Source organism: Rhinoderma darwinii, unplaced genomic scaffold, assembly GCF_050947455.1.
Source record: "Rhinoderma darwinii isolate aRhiDar2 unplaced genomic scaffold, aRhiDar2.hap1 Scaffold_689, whole genome shotgun sequence".
Taxonomy (NCBI): Eukaryota; Metazoa; Chordata; class Amphibia; order Anura; family Rhinodermatidae; genus Rhinoderma; species Rhinoderma darwinii.
This window is the reverse complement of record NW_027464248.1, coordinates 112,104-129,590: the sequence shown is the minus strand read 5'-3', so window position 1 is coordinate 129,590 and position 17,487 is coordinate 112,104. Positions and strand designations below refer to the sequence as shown.

At 48.8% G+C, this 17,487-nt stretch overlaps 3 protein-coding genes across 3 annotated transcripts; 1 reads left to right on the top strand and 2 right to left on the bottom strand.

Moving 5' to 3' along the window:
* The first annotated feature begins 10,854 nt into the window (after positions 1–10,854).
* Positions 10,855–11,247, top strand: LOC142728744 (histone H2A type 1). Its single transcript, XM_075849125.1, has one exon. It carries the CDS (start codon positions 10,855–10,857, stop codon positions 11,245–11,247), a length of 393 nt encoding a protein of 130 aa, XP_075705240.1.
* Positions 11,248–14,157: 2,910 nt separating this feature from the next.
* LOC142728729 (histone H3) lies at positions 14,158–14,577 on the bottom strand. Its single transcript, XM_075849114.1, has one exon. The coding sequence runs from the start codon at positions 14,566–14,568 to the stop codon at positions 14,158–14,160; it is 411 nt and encodes a 136-aa protein (XP_075705229.1). The 5' UTR covers positions 14,569–14,577.
* Positions 14,578–15,459: 882 nt separating this feature from the next.
* Positions 15,460–16,166, bottom strand: LOC142728737 (histone H1A-like). The gene has a single exon (XM_075849121.1). It carries the CDS (start codon positions 16,143–16,145, stop codon positions 15,480–15,482), a length of 666 nt encoding a protein of 221 aa, XP_075705236.1. The 5' UTR covers positions 16,146–16,166; the 3' UTR covers positions 15,460–15,479.
* Positions 16,167–17,487: the final 1,321 nt, after the last annotated feature.

The window sequence follows — 17,487 nt, the reverse complement described above, 5'->3', positions numbered from 1 at the left end:
TATAGTGCACCACATCCCCACATATAGACCACCCCTGTAGATCGTGCCCACATCCCCACATATAGACCCCCTGTATATAGTGGCCCACATCCCCACATATAGACCCCCTGTATATAGTGGCCCACATCCCCACATATAGACCCCCCTGTAGATTGTGCCCGACATCCCCACATATAGACCCTCCCCTGTATATAGTGCACCACATCCCCACATATAGACCACCCCTGTAGATCGTGCCCACATCCCCACATATAGACCCCCTGTATATAGTGGCCCACATATAGACGACCCCCCTGTAGATAGAGCCCCCACTATAGATAATGCCACTCACAGTTTTATGAGAAAAAAACTTTACATGCTCACATGACCCCGTTCCCACCCTGTCCGCTGACAATGCAGACATGCTCTCTTCTGAGCGGGTCTGCAGGAGCTGAACAACGCGTCGTTCAATGACGCTGATTGGCGGGGCAGAATGACTTGCCCCGTCAATCAGCACCTTTCAAGCACGGAAGCGGTGCGATGACGTCAAAGCACCGCTAGCCAATCAGCATCATTGTAAGGCGCTGAATGGTCAGGCACGAAACATGCCCGGCCATTCAGCGCTAATGCATGTATTTGGCTGTCGCTAGCACCGGGGCCCCCTCTGGTGGTAGCGACGCCTACGGCATGAGAGGGCCTGTGTCGCCCTGCCTATACTTGTTAGAGGCTCGGAGGCGTGGGCCCCATAGTAGCAGCACTACCGCTGTACTAGCCATAATGGCTGCTAGCGGCGCCACCGAGCATATGGGGGGAGCGTGTCAGCTGGTGGCACTGGCCCCCACAAGCCGCGGGCCCCGTAGGTAGCAGCTTCTGTAGTTACGCCAAAGAGTCTGCTGCTACTCTTCTACAACAAACCAGCACAGACGAGACACCACAGTCTGCTAATCATGTGTAACAATAAGGATATGTTCACACGCAAAATACGTCTGAAATTACGGAGCTGTTTTCAGGCGAAAACAGCTCCTGAATTTCAGACGTAATTGCAAGTACTTGCGTTTTTCGCGGCGTCCTTTACGGACGTAATTGGCGCTGTTCTTCATTGGAGTCAATGAATAATGACTCCAAAAACGTCCCAAGTAGTGTCCTGCACTTGTTTGACGCGGGCGTATTTTTACGTGCCATTTTTTTACAGCGACGTGTAAAATTACAGCTTGTCTGAACAGAATATCGTAAAACTCATTGCAAGCAACGAGCAGATGTTTGCAGACGTAATGGAGACGTCTTTTCAGGCTTAATTCGAGGCGTAAAATGCCTGAATTACGTCTGGAAATAGGTCGTGTGACACCAGAGTCTGCTCCACTTGTATTACAATACCTGGCACAGAGTAGACACCAGAGTCTGCTCCACTTATATTACAATACCCGGCACAGACGAGACACCAGAGTCTGCTCCGCCTGTATTACAATACCCGGCACAGAGGAGACACCAGAGTCTGCTCCACTTGTATTACAATACCCGGCACAGAGGAGACACCAGAGTCTGCTCCACTTGTATTACAATACCCGGCACAGAGGAGACACCAGAGTCTGCTCCACTTGTATTATAATACCTGCCACAGAGGAGACACCAGAGTCTGCTCCACTTGTATTACAATACCCGGCACAGGGGAGACAACAGAGTCTGCTCCACTTGTATTACAATACCCGGCACAGAGGAGACACCAGAGTCTGCTCCACTTGTATTACAATACCCGGCTCAGAGGAGACACCAGAGTCTGCTCCACTTGTATTACAATACCCGGCACAGAGGAGACACCAGAGTCTGCTCCGCCTGTATTACAATACCCGTCACAGAGGAGACACCAGAGTCTGCTCCACTTGTATTACAATACCCGGCACAGAGGAGACACCAGAGTCTGCTCCACTTGTATTACAATACCCGGTACAGAGGAGACACCAGAGTCTGCTCCACTTGTATTACAATACCTGGCACAGAGGAGACACCAGAGTCTGCTCCACTTGTATTACAATAACCGGCACAGAGGAGACACCAGAGTCTGCTCCACTTGTATTACAATACCCGGCACAGAGGAGACACCAGAGTCTGCTCCACTTGTATTACAATACCTGGCACAGAGGAGACACCAGAGTCTGCTCCACTTGTATTATAATACCTGCCACAGAGGAGACACCAGAGTCTGCTCCACTTGTATTACAATACCCGGCACAGGGGAGACAACAGAGTCTGCTCCACTTGTATTACAATACCCGGCACAGAGGAGACACCAGAGTCTGCTCCACTTGTATTACAATACCCGGCACAGAGGAGACACCAGAGTCTGCTCCACTTGTATTACAATACCCGGCACAGAGGAGACACCAGAGTCTGCTCCACTTGTATTACAATACCTGGCACAGAGTAGACACCAGAGTCTGCTCCACTTGTATTACAATACCCGGCACAGAGGAGACACCAGAGTCTGCTCCACTTGTATTACAATACCCGGCACAGAGGAGACACCAGAGTCTGCTCCACTTGTATTACAATACTTGGCACAGAGGAGACACCAGAGTCTGCTCCACTTGTATTATAATACCTGCCACAGAGGAGACACCAGAGTCTGCTCCACTTGTATTACAATACCCGGCACAGAGGAGACACCAGAGTCTGCTCCGCCTGTATTACAATACCCGTCACAGAGGAGACACCAGAGTCTGCTCCACTTGTATTACAATACCCGGCACAGAGGAGACACCAGAGTCTGCTCCACTTGTATTACAATACCCGGTACAGAGGAGACACCAGAGTCTGCTCCACTTGTATTAAAATACCTGGCACAGAGGAGACACCAGAGTCTGCTCCACTTGTATTACAATACCCGGCACAGAGGAGACACCAGAGTCTGCTCCACTTGTATTACAATACCCGGCACAGAGGAGACACCAGAGTCTGCTCCACTTGTATTACAATACCTGGCACAGAGGAGACACCAGAGTCTGCTCCACTTGTATTATAATACCTGCCACAGAGGAGACACCAGAGTCTGCTCCACTTGTATTACAATACCCGGCACAGGGGAGACAACAGAGTCTGCTCCACTTGTATTACAATACCCGGCACAGAGGAGACACCAGAGTCTGCTCCACTTGTATTACAATACCCGGCACAGAGGAGACACCAGAGTCTGCTCCACTTGTATTACAATACCCGGCACAGAGGAGACACCAGAGTCTGCTCCGCCTGTATTACAATACCCGGTACAGAGGAGACACCAGAGTCTGCTCCACTTGTATTACAATACCCGGCACAGAGGAGACACCAGAGTCTGCTCCGCCTGTATTACAATACCCGTCACAGAGGAGACACCAGAGTCTGCTCCACTTGTATTACAATACCCGGCACAGAGGAGACACCAGAGTCTGCTCCACTTGTATTACAATACCCGGTACAGAGGAGACACCAGAGTCTGCTCCGCCTGTATTACAATACCTGGCACAGAGGAGACACCAGAGTCTGCTCCACTTGTATTACAATACCCGGCACAGAGGAGACACCAGAGTCTGCTCCACTTGTATTACAATACCCGGCACAGAGGAGACACCAGAGTCTGCTCCACTTGTATTACAATACCTGGCACAGAGGAGACACCAGAGTCTGCTCCACTTGTATTATAATACCTGCCACAGAGGAGACACCAGAGTCTGCTCCACTTGTATTACAATACCCGGCACAGAGGAGACACCAGAGTCTGCTCCACTTGTATTACAATACCCGGCACAGAGGAGACACCAGAGTCTGCTCCACTTGTATTACAATACCCGGCACAGAGGAGACACCAGAGTCTGCTCCGCCTGTATTACAATACCCGTCACAGAGGAGACACCAGAGTCTGCTCCACTTGTATTACAATACCCGGCACAGAGGAGACACCAGAGTCTGCTCCACTTGTATTACAATACCCGGTACAGAGGAGACACCAGAGTCTGCTCCGCCTGTATTACAATACCTGGCACAGAGGAGACACCAGAGTCTGCTCCACTTGTATTACAATACCCGGCACAGAGGAGACACCAGAGTCTGCTCCACTTGTATTACAATACCCGGCACAGAGGAGACACCAGAGTCTGCTCCACTTGTATTACAATACCTGGCACAGAGGAGACACCAGAGTCTGCTCCACTTGTATTATAATACCTGCCACAGAGGAGACACCAGAGTCTGCGCCACTTGTATTACAATACCCGGCACAGGGGAGACAACAGAGTCTGCTCCACTTGTATTACAATACCCGGCACAGAGGAGACACCAGAGTCTGCTCCACTTGTATTACAATACCCGGCACAGAGGAGACACCAGAGTCTGCTCCACTTGTATTACAATACCCGGCACAGAGGAGACACCAGAGTCTGCTCCACTTGTATTACAATACCCGGCACAGAGGAGACACCAGAGTCTGCTCCGCCTGTATTACAATACCCGTCACAGAGGAGACACCAGAGTCTGCTCCACTTGTATTACAATACCCGGCACAGAGGAGACACCAGAGTCTGCTCCACTTGTATTACAATACCCGGTACAGAGGAGACACCAGAGTCTGCTCCGCCTGTATTACAATACCTGGCACAGAGGAGACACCAAAGTCTGCTCCACTTGTATTACAATAACCAGTCAACCCGAGTTTCAGGCTACAAACAAGAACATAACTCCGGTAATATGAAGAAACAGGGACATAATGGCGGTAATATGAAGGAATAGGGACACAATGCCTGTAATATGAAGGAACAGGGACATAATGCCTGTAATAAGAAGGAACAGGGACATAATGCCGGTAAGTTGAGGGGACAGGGACATAATGCCTGTAATATGAGGGAACAGGGACATAATGCCTGTAATATGAAGGAACAGGGACATAATGCCTGTAATTTGAGGGAACAGGGACATAATGCCTGTAATTTGAGGGAACAGGGACATAATGCCTGTAATATGAGGGAACAGGTACATAATGCCGGTACTATGAAGGAACAGGGACATAATGCCGGTATGATGAGGGAACAGGGACATAATGCCTGTAATATGAGGGAACAGGGACATAATGCCTGTAATATGAAGGAATAGGGACATAATGCCTGTAATAAGAAGGAACAGGGACATAATGCCTGTAATAAGAAGGAACAGGGACATAATGCCTGTAATATGAGGGAACATGGACATAATGCCTGTAATATGAATGAACAGGGACATAATGCCGCTAATATGAAGGAACAGGGACATAATGCCTGTAATATGACGGAACAGGGACATAATGCCTGTAATATGAAGGAACAGGGACATAATGCCGGTAATATGAGGGAATAGGTACATAATGCCTGTAAGATGAGGGAACAGGGACATAATGCCTGGAAGATGAGGGAACAGGGACATAACGCCGGTAGTATGAATGGACACGGATATAATGCCTGTAGAATGAAGGAACAGGGACATAATGCCGGTAATATGAAGAAACAGGGGCATAATGCCTGTAATATAAAGGAACAGGGACATAATGCCTGTAATATGAAGAAACAGGGACATAATGCCTGTAATATGAAGGAACAGGAACATAATGCCTGTAATATGAGGGAACAGGGACATAATGCCGGTTAGATGAAGGAACAGGAATATAATGCTGGTAAGATGAGGGAACAGGGACGTAATGCCTGTAATATGAAGGAAAAGGGACATAATGAGGGAACAGGGACATAATGCCTGTAAGATGAGGGAACAGGGACAAAATGCCGGTAAGATGAGGGAACAGGGACATAATGCCTGTAATATGAAGGAACAGGGACATAATGCCTGTAATTTGAGGGAACAGGGACATAATGCCTGTAATTTGAGGGGATATGGACATAATGCCTGTAATATGAAGGAACAGGGACATAATGCCGGTATGATGAGGGAACAGGGACATAATACCTGTAATTTGAGGGGACATGGACATAATGCCGGTAATATGAAGGAACAGGGACATAATGCCTGTAATAAGAAGAAACAGGGACAAAATGCCTGTAATATGAAGGAACAGGGACATAATGCCGGTAATATGAAGGAACAGGGACATAATGCCTGTAATATAAAGGAACAGGGACGTAATTCCGGTAATATGAAGGAACAAGGACATGATGCCGGTAATATGAAGGAACAGGGACATAATGCCGGTAATATGAAGGAACAGGGACATAATGCCTGTAATATAAAGGAACAAGGAAATAATGCCTGTAATATGAAGGAACAGGGACATAATGCCTGTAATTTGAGGGAACAGGGACATAATGCCTGTAATTTAAGGGAACAGGGACATAATGCCTGTAATATGAAGAAACAGGGATATAATGCCAGTAAGATGAGGGAACAGGGATATAATGCCGGTAATATGAAGGAACAGGGACATAATGCCTGTAATAAGAAGGAACAGGGACATAATGCCTGCAATATGAGGGAACATGGACATAATGCCTGTAATATGAATGAACAGGGACATAATGCCGGTAATATGAAGGAACAGGGACACAATGCCGGTAATATGAGGGAATAGGGACATAATGCCTGTAAGATGAGGGAACAGGGACATAATGCCTGGAAGATGAGGGAACAGGGACATAACGCCGGTAGTATGAAGGGACACGGATATAATGCCTGTAGAATGAAGGAACAGGGACATAATGCCGGTAATATGAAAGAACAAGGACATAATGCCGGTAACATGAAGAAACAGGGGCATAATGCCTGTAATATGAAGGAACAGGGACATAATGTCGGTTAGATGAAGGAATAGGGATATAATGCTGGTAAGATGAGGGAACAGGGACGTAATGCCTGTAATATGAAGGAAAACGGACATAATGAGGGAACAGGGACATAATGCCTGTAAGATGAGGGAACAGGGACACAATGCCGGTAAGATGAGGGAACAGGGACATAATGCCTGTAATATGAAGGAAAAGGGACATAATGCCTGTAATTTGAGGGAACAGGGACATAATGCCTGTAATTTGAGGGGACATGGACATAATGCCTGTAATATGAAGGAACAGGGACATAATGCCGGTATGATGAGGGAACAGGGACATAATGCCTGTAATATGAGGGAACAGGGACATAATGCCTGTAATATGAAGGAATAGGGACATAATGCCTGTAATATGAAGAAACAGGGAAATAATGCCGGTAATATGAAGGGACACGGATATAATGCCTGTAATATGAAGGAACAGGGACATAATGCTGGTAATATGTAGGAACAGGGACATAATGCCTGTAATAAGAAGAAACAGGGACAAAATGCCTGTAATATGAAGGAACAGGGACATAATGCCGATAATATGAATGAACAGGGACATAATGCCTGTAAGATGAGGGAGCAGGGACATAATGCCGGTAATATGAAGGAACAGGGACATAATGCCTGTAAGATGAGGGAGCAGGGACATAATGCCGGTAATATGAAGGAACAGGGACATAATGCCTGTAATATGAAGGAACAGGGACATAATGCCGGTAATATGAAGGAATAGGGACGTGATGCCAGTAAGATGAGGGAGCAGGGACATAATGCCGGTAATATGAAGGAACAGGGACATAATGCCGGTAAGATGAGGGAGCAGGGACATAATGCCGGTAATATGTAGGAACAGGCACATAATGCCTGTAAGATGAGGGAGCAGGGACATAATGCCGGTAATATGAAGGAACAGGGACATAATGCCTGTAATATGAAGGCACAGGGACATAATGCCTGTAATATGAAGGCACAGGGACATAATGCCGGTAATATGAAGGAATAGGGACGTGATGCCAGTAAGATGAGGGAGCAGGGACATAATGCCGGTAATATGAAGGAACAGGGACATAATGCCGGTAAGATGAGGGAGCAGGGACATAATGCCGGTAATATGTAGGAACAGGGACATAATGGCTATAAGATGAGAGAGCAGGGACATAATGCCGGTAATATGAAGGAACAGGGACATAATGCCTGTAATATGAAGGCACAGGGACATAATGCCTGTAATATGAAGGAACAGGGACATAATGCTGGTTAGATGAAGGAACAGGGATATAATGCTGGTAAGATGAGGGAACAGGGACGTAATGCCTGTAATATGAAGGAACAGGGACATAATGCCTGTAATATGAAGGAACAAGGACATAATGCCTGTAATATGAAGGAACAGGGACATAATGCCGGTAATATGTAGGAACAGGGACATAATGCCTGTAATAAGAAGAAACAGGGACAAAATGCCTGTAATATGAAGGAACAGGGACATAATGCCGGTAATATGAAGGAACAGGGACCTAATGCCTGTAATATGAAGGAACAGGGACGTAATTCCGTTAATAGGAAGGAACAAGGACATGATGCCGGTAATATGAAGGAACAGGGACATAATGCCGGTAATATGAAGGAACAGGGACATAATGCCGGTAATATGAAGGAACAGTGACATAATGCCTGTAATATGAGGGAACAGGGACATAATGCCTGTAATATGAAGAAACAGGGACATAATGCCTGTAATATGAAGGAACAGGGACATAATGCCTGTAATATGAAGGAACAGGGACATAATGTCGGTTAGATGAAGGAACAGGGATATAATGCTGGTAAGATGAGGGAACAGGGACATATTGCCTGTAGTATGAAGGAAAAGGGATATAATGAGGGAACAGGTACAAAATGCCGGTAAGATGAGGGAACAGGGACATAATGCCAGTAATATGAAGGGACACGGATATAATGCCTGTAATATGAAGGAACAGGGACATAATGCCTGTAATATGAAGGAACAAGGACATAATGCCTGTAATATGAAGGAACAGGGACATAATGCCGGTAATATGAAGGAACAGGGACATAATGCCGGTAATATGAAGGAACAGGGACATGATGCCGGTAATATGAAGGAACAGGGACATAAAGCCTGTAATATGAAGGAGCAGGGACATAATGCCGGTAAGATGAGGGAGCAGGGACATAATGCCGGTAATATGAAGGAACAGGGACATAATGCCGGTAATAGGAAGGAACAAGGACATGATGCCGGTAATATGAAGGAACAGGGACATAAAGCCTGTAATATGAAGGAGCAGGGACATAATGCCGGTAAGATGAGGGAGCAGGGACATAATGCCTTTAATATGAAGGAACAGGGACATAATGCCTGTAAGATGAGGGAGCAGGGACATAATGCTGGTAATATGAAGGAACAGGGACATAATGCCGGTAATATGAAGGAACAGGGACATAATGCCATTAATATGAAGGAACAGGGACATAATGCCGGTAATATGAAGAAACAGGGACGTAATGCCGGTAATAGGAAGGAACAAGGACATGATACCGGTAATATGAAGGAACAGGGACATAATGCCGGTAATATGAAGGAACAGGGACGTAATGCCGGTAATAGGTAGGAACAAGGACATGATGCCGGTAATATGAAGGAACAGGGACATAAAGCCTGTAATATGAAGGAACAGGGACATAATGCCTGTAAGATGAGGGAACAGGGACATAATGTCTGTAATATGAGGGAGCAGGGACATAATGCCGGTAATATGAAGGAACAGTGACATAATGCCTGTAAGATGAGGGAGCAGGGACATAATGCCGGTAATATGAAGGAACAGGGACATAATGCCGGTAATATGAAGGAACAGGGACATAATGCCTTTAATATGAAGGAACAGGGACGTAATTCCGGTAATAGGAAGGAACAAGGACATGATGCCGGTAATATGAAGGAACAGGGACATAATGCCGGTAATATGAAGGAACAGGGACATGATGCCGGTAATATGAAGGAACAGGGACATAAAGCCGGTAATATGAGGGAACAGGGACATAATGCCGGTAAGATGAGGGAACAGAGACATAATGCCGGTAATATGAAGGAACAGGGACAAAATGTATGGAAGATGCGGGAACAGGGACATGTTACCGGCATTGTGTCCCTGTACCCTCCTACATGGACATAATGCCAGTTATATGAGAGGACAGGGACATAATGCCGGTAATTCGGCAACGATACGGATGTAATAAAGACGTGTTACATGTTTGTACGTCACCACCTTAAGGGTATGTGCACACACACTAATTACGTCCGTAATTGACGGACGTATTTCGGCCGCAAGTACCGGACCGAACACAGTGCAGCGAGCCGGGCTCCTAGCATCATACTCATGTACGATGCTAGGAGTCCCTGCCTCTCTGCAGGATAACTGTCCCATACTGTAATCATGTTTTCAGTACGGGACAGTTGTCCTGCAGCGAGGCAGGGACTCCTAGCGTCGTACATAAGTATGATGCTAGGAGCCCGGCTCCCTGCACTGTGTTACGGACGTAATTAGTGTGTGTGCACATACCCTTATACTGGAGATTGTTAGCGGACGTTGGAATTGTGCGTTTCACGGTATCATTGGATGGAGAAGAATCAGCCCGTGCAGCCCGCAGATAACAAGACCCTAATGCAGCAGCAGCAGCTCTGCGCTACTCTGTTGTAGACTTGGTGGGGGGCTCTTAGAAGAGCCTTTGGGTCCTTCCTGCAGGGACGGGGCACTTTACTTGGCGCCTAATGAGAAGAAGCCGCCGCTGCTGCTTTATTCCTGCTCCATTCGAGTTCAGGCGGGAGATGTTCCTATTGGTAGAGACAGAGGAGGGGGCGTGGTGTTATCTGCGAGTCTATAGAAATATTCTACTTCCTCATTGGCTACAGTGTCTGTCGTTGAATATCAGTTTTAGATGCGGCCAATCAGAGAAGAAGCTCTCTGCTCCATCCGGGTATAAGAAGTGACGGTGGGAGCGCAGCCGTTAGATCTGATCAGATAATAGACATGTCTGGAAGAGGAAAGCAAGGAGGCAAAGTGCGGGCTAAAGCCAAGACCCGCTCATCCCGGGCAGGACTTCAGTTCCCTGTCGGTCGTGTGCACAGACTTCTCCGCAAGGGTAACTACGCTGAGAGGGTCGGCGCCGGCGCTCCGGTCTACCTGGCCGCTGTGCTGGAATATCTGACCGCTGAGATCCTGGAACTGGCCGGAAATGCCGCCCGGGACAACAAGAAGACCCGAATCATCCCCCGTCACCTGCAGCTGGCCGTGCGCAATGACGAGGAGCTCAACAAGCTGCTGGGTGGTGTGACCATCGCTCAGGGAGGCGTCCTGCCCAACATCCAGGCCGTTCTGCTGCCCAAGAAGACCGAGAGCAGCAAAAGCGCCAAGAGCAAGTGAGCGCCGCTTATCCCACATTTAACCACAAAGGCTCTTTTAAGAGCCGCCCACATGGTCCATAGAACAGAGCTCACCGCTGATCTCCGATATGTAAACGTTCTGCGCCAGATAAGTGGCTCTGCTTGTACAGAGATCTAGCCATATGTATTCATATACCGCGGGGTTTCACATTGAAGAGGAAGCCGTAGGGTGGGTGGGTGTAGAACCGCGTTACTCATGACCTACACATTCACTACTGCCTCGTGCAGATGGTGGCGCTGTCCTCATTGGTGCACTAACTATACTGTACAGGACACATTAATAGTACAACTACTCCAGTGATTCATGTTCACGATCTACAACCCGCCCCCGACTACATAGTATCTTAAATTATATCTTCCAGTCTCACTGGATTCTCTGAATGCGTCTCAGTAAATGTTACTCTGCAGCAACTTCATGCGTTAGTGGGATGAGGGGAGTCCTAAGTATAGACAACGCACAGTGTTAGTACGAAGTAGAAATAGGTGCATTCTGTTTCCTGTCATTGTATTGCCAGCAGCTCGATTATACCAGCAGTCTGGCAAAGTGACATACAAGACAATGCAAGTCCATACTTATGTGGAACTTGGTGCTACAAATTGCTAGTTTGTTTTGAAAATCTCGTAACATTTGTAGCAATGAGAGCAGCTTGGAAAACACGGCCCCGCCAACATTGGGTTTTACTCTTGTAAAATGCCGTATCAGCTGCATCAGTTTCTCCTTTTTCATTCATTGAATGCGTCTCACTAAATGTTGCTCTGCAAGAAACTGCACGCATTACTGTAATAAAGTGAGTCCTATATAGGGACAGCAGACAGATTCATTATTAGTACTAGAGGTTAACAGATTTATTGCCAGCAGCCTTATTAATCCCAGCCGTCCGGCAGAATAAGATACGAGCCGAGCCGATACTTGTGTCAAAGTTGGTCCCAGTAACAGATTTATTGTTTGTTGTGAGAATCTCGTAACATTAGTAGCAGTGACAGCAGCTAAGAAAACACTGGCCCTCTCTCCAAGGATTGCGGAAAGCACGTTGCCCAGCAGCAAGCTGGACGCCGAGGAAGCAACACAGCAAGTCAGCTGTTTGATCCACTGCTCGGGCGCTTATACAGCGCTATGAGCAACTGAGCGGATATTCAGCGGTGAGTTTCTGCCACTCCTGTACGTGCAGGCATCGGCACAAACGGCGTCCGGCAGCGCCGCTACGAGGATGTGTATTCCTGCCGGAGGATCACTCGACAGCAAGTATAGCACTAAGGTACTCTTTCCCTTCACATTAACATTCCCTGGTCTAAGACCCAATTCAGTCAGCTGCTTCTAGGACGCTATTAGGGGACACACTGCAGTCCACATATCCGGCTTCTCACTGGAAGACGGACGTGACACTGATGCCCCTACCCCCGTGTATATAGAAGTAGAAGGTCACTGCTCAGATACACGAGCGGTCACCAGCAGACATCATAGCTGATCTATAGAGGATGTGGCGGCTCTGAGAAGAGCCTTTGTGTTGTGTAAGATGGAGCAGAGCAGGAGCGGAATTAACCTCCGAAGCCGTAGAGAGTGCGGCCCTGGCGCTTGAGCGCGTACACCACGTCCATAGCGGTGACGGTCTTCCTCTTAGCGTGCTCGGTGTAGGTGACGGCGTCACGGATGACGTTCTCCAGGAAAACCTTCAGGACGCCGCGAGTCTCTTCATAGATGAGACCGGAGATGCGTTTGACGCCTCCCCTGCGAGCTAGACGGCGGATTGCAGGCTTGGTGATGCCCTGGATATTATCACGGAGCACCTTCCTGTGCCGCTTGGCACCGCCCTTTCCGAGTCCTTTTCCTCCTTTACCGCGACCAGACATCCTGTAAGCTGGAGCTGAAGAGAAATATTGTACCGAGAACCGCGGAGCGCGTCTTTATATAGACCTTGGGTGGACCAGAGAGAGAACTGTTATTCATGTCACTTCCGGGGCGTTTCTTTCAGTGAATTCATATTACCAATCCCTCCCCCTCCCTTTGATTGGCTTAACTCAGATTTTGAATTGCACGTTCATTTTACAATACCGGCCGCTCTTTTCCCGCTTATAGCGCGACTGCTGTGTAATCTCTATCTGCCCCAAATCTAAAGAGTAATGTTAAGGGAAACAAGGAACAAGCGTGACGTCTTGGATTAGTATGGCGGCTGCTCGTTATCTGCCGTCAGGTTCAGGATTTGTGTGCCCGCAGATCACCCCTCAGGCCACCAGCACCACAACGGCTTTATAGAATGAATAGGGAGGAGAAGACTCGGGCAGTGTTAATGCGTTTAGATCTCTGATTTACAACGGTGACCAGGACTACACCCGATGATCATGACCTCACAGAATAAGAGTAGAATTCCCCTGCGCTTGTGTTCACACCGGGCGGAGGATACCTGCGCCCCCACCCTACACGCTGCGCCTGGTTTGCCTTTACAAGGAGTAGGGAACAAGGACTCCGCACACACTGGTAAGCGGTGGATCATTAGCTGCACATAACGGCGTCATTCCTCGCAGCAGCAGCGGAGGTTATTATAGGAAGAGCGATGTGCAGTCATCAGTGAGGAGTGGGGCGGGTTATCACTGCGATACAGCCGGAGAGGGAGGTGATGAATACAGCGCAGACACCCGGCATAACACATGACAGGACTGCTGAAAGGGCCGGATAACGTGAGTGCTAGAGACGGGGACTGGTTATAGTGTAAATGGCGCTAATTAAGCACTGAAAGGGTTAACATGGCACCTCCACATATTAATAGCAGAGCACCGAGAAGCCAGCGGGAGAGTCGCGGTAGAATTAACGGAGGAAAAGGATTCAGCTCGTTTGAGGGAGGATTTGGTGGCTCTGAAAAGAGCCTTTGTGTTGTAGTCGGTGCCGGGTTCAGACCTAAGCCCTCTCCCCACGGATCCTGCGGGCCAGTTGAATGTCTTTGGGCATGATGGTGACCCTCTTGGCGTGGATGGCGCACAGGTTGGTATCCTCAAACAGCCCGACTAGATAAGCCTCGCTGGCCTCCTGCAGAGCCATGACTGCTGAGCTCTGGAAGCGCAGATCGGTCTTGAAGTCCTGAGCGATCTCTCGCACCAGGCGCTGGAAGGGCAGCTTACGGATAAGAAGCTCGGTGGACTTCTGGTAGCGGCGGATTTCACGGAGAGCGACTGTGCCCGGGCGGTAACGATGAGGCTTCTTCACTCCGCCGGTAGCGGGAGCGCTCTTCCGTGCAGCTTTAGTAGCCAGCTGCTTGCGGGGCGCTTTCCCGCCGGTGGATTTACGCGCAGTCTGCTTTGTTCTGGCCATAGCTCTACAACAACGTGCACACTTGTAGACTGATACGAGGAGAGGACAGAGCAGAGTATTTATACACTTGAGCGTGTCCTCATTGGTCCATGAAAGGCACACCCCTACATTCTATTGGCTTCTTCATAAAAAAAATATGCGACCGACAAAGCAAATGTGATATTTGCGACCAATCACCGTTCCGAAGAGGCGGACACCGGTTTACATGACGTTCACCCGCAGCTTTTACAGCAGGGGGCGTTAATAAGATCATTTCTCCAGCTCTCTGCGAATTAGTTATCATCAGTAACAGCTCACTGTATTTCCATGTCCGCAGATCACGTACACAGCGTTATATAAGAGACAACTTCCCCATCATCCGCCGCTGCAGTGGTTTTATAGATCACACAAAGGGACAATCCCCCACCCCATCCTTACACAGGACACTGTGCCCCGCATCCAGAGGCAGCATATAAGGGTCACCATCCACCACGTGTAATGAGGAGCATGGGACATTGTGCTCTATTTACACCGGAGAGAGTGTAAACCATCGGCCTCCTTCACGTGGATCCTGTGCTGTAAGCTACAAGTCTATTGCTGCCCCGGTCCTTATTCACACATTACACCTGGTGGACTGTGACCTGATAAACTCTGCCTGGATGTTACACCATAGTGACGGGACGGACACTGTGGAGGTCCGGATACAGCAGCTATGGCGTCCAGCGCAGATGACCAGAAATGACACTTGTCATAAGAGTAACAGGGACATGAAGCTCCTCCGTGCACACGCGATGATGGCGCCTCCTTTATCTCAGGATCGCGCTGCTGTCTGTACCGGAGGAAACAGCGGCCAGTGATCATACAGCTCTGCCGGGGAGAAGGTGGTGGCTCTGAAAAGAGCCTTTGTGGGACAAGTAGCGGGCGGCTCTCGGTTATTTCTTCGTCACGGTCTTCCTGGACTTAGACGCCTTCTTAGCCGGACTCTTGGCAGCTTTCTTAGCCGGACTCTTGGCAGCTTTCTTAGCCGGACTCTTGGCAGCTTTCTTAGCCGGACTCTTGGCAGCTTTGGGCTTGGCCGCCTTCTTTGCTGGGCTCTTTGTTATTTTCTTGGGGGCACGTTTTGGCTTCTTGGGGCTCTTCGCCACCTTGTTGGCAGCGGCAGGCCTCTTGGCCTTTGTCAGGCTCTTGGCCGGAGTCTTCTTCAGGGATTTGGCAGCAGCCGCCGGCTTCTTCTTGACCGCTTTGTCCTTAGTCTCCAGCTGCTTCTTGTTCAGCTTGAAGGAGCCGGAGGCGCCGCTGCCTTTCACCTGGAGCAGGGTTTCCTTGGTCACCAGAGTCTTGAGCGCCATCTTCAGGCGGCTGTTGTTCTTGTCTACATCGTATCCTCCAGCAGCCAGAGCCTTCTTCAGGGCGGCCAGAGACACCCCACTGCGCTCTTTGGAGGCGGACACTGCTTTCACGATGAGCTCGGACACGCTGGGACCGGAGGGTTTTTTGGTTTTCTTGGCGCCCCCTGCTGCAGGTTTTTTCGGCTGCTTCTTGGATTTGGCGGCCGGCTCGGTGAGAGGGACAGCGGCGGCTGGTGCGGTCTCTGCCATCGTATAACACGGGAATCCACTAAAACAATTATTCTGCGAGGGAAAAACTCTGAGAACAGAGATGGGGGCGCCTCTTATATGTACAGCGGCTGCTCGGTGATTGGCTGCGATTCTCCTGAGTGTCTATTGGCTGACACTGATCACATGTCCTTCCTTTCCTCATCTGACAGGAGTGAAGCTCCGCTCTCCCCTTGTGCTTCCCTGCCCGGGATAAGAGCCCTTTACCGACTAGAAGCGGCCGGGGCAGCGGGCTCTCTACGTGACTTCCCCCTCCCTGACATTCTCCCTACTCATTTCTAGCCTTCACTGGCAGAGATGCTGGGAAGGAGCCGGGAGGAGGCCCCGGGATCTCTGCCATAGTCCTGCCGATCTGCACATCGCTGTGATCGGACAAGATAAATGTGTTTGCGGGAGCTCGTTCCCTCTATTCCCGGCACTTGTCACTATCACAGGGTTCTTTACCACAATGTCTAACGTGCGGGAAGCTGATTGTCCGATGCGGGGGCGACCTGGAGCTGCAGAGAGCCCAGAAGGGTAACCCGGCACAGACGAGATGTCGGAGTGTCTTCCGCCTGTCTTACTGTAACTTGGCACAGAGGAGACACCAGAAACTGCTCCACCTGTGTTACAATAACCCAGCACAGAGGAAACACCAGAGTTTGCTCTACCTATGTTACAATAAGTCGTCAGAGGCAGGACACCAGCGTCTGCTCCACCTGTATTACAATTTCCCAGCACAGAAAAGACACAAGTCTGCTCCTCCTTTACTAAACTAACCTGACACAGGCCAGACCCCAAAACCTGCTCCTCCAGCAGCACATTACCCGGACACAGACAGGACACTAGAGACTTCTCCACCTGTATAACTATAACCTAGCACAGAGGAGGGATCAGACACTGCTTGTTCCTCTTGTACTACATTAAGCCGGCAAAAGACAAAACACCGTAGTATTGTCCCTGTCCCCTCATATTACTGCCATTATGTCCCCTGCAGGAGGGTACAGGGACACAATGCCGGTAATATGTCCCTGTTCCCTCATCTTCGAGGCATTATGTCCCTGTTCCTCATCTTCGAGTCATTATGTCCCTGTTCCCTCATCTACCAGGCATTATGCCCCTGTTCCCTCATATTACAAGCATTATGTCCTTGTTCCTTCATATTACAGGCTTTATGTCCCTGTTCCTTCATATTACCGGCTTTATGTCACTGTTCCCTCATCTACCAGGCATTATGCCCCTGTTCCCTCATATTACAGGCATTATATCCCTGTTCCTTCATATTACAGGCATTATGTCCCTGATCCTTCATATTACATGCTTCATGTCCCTGTTCCTTCATATT

What these genes read in the sequence shown, in the direction of transcription:
- LOC142728737 (XM_075849121.1), bottom strand. Translation starts at nt 16,145, where the DNA reads ATGGCAGAGACCGCACCAGCCGCCGCTGTCCCTCTCACCGAGCCGGCC.
- LOC142728729 (XM_075849114.1), bottom strand. Translation starts at nt 14,568, where the DNA reads ATGGCCAGAACAAAGCAGACTGCGCGTAAATCCACCGGCGGGAAAGCG.
- LOC142728744 (XM_075849125.1), top strand. Translation starts at nt 10,855, where the DNA reads ATGTCTGGAAGAGGAAAGCAAGGAGGCAAAGTGCGGGCTAAAGCCAAG.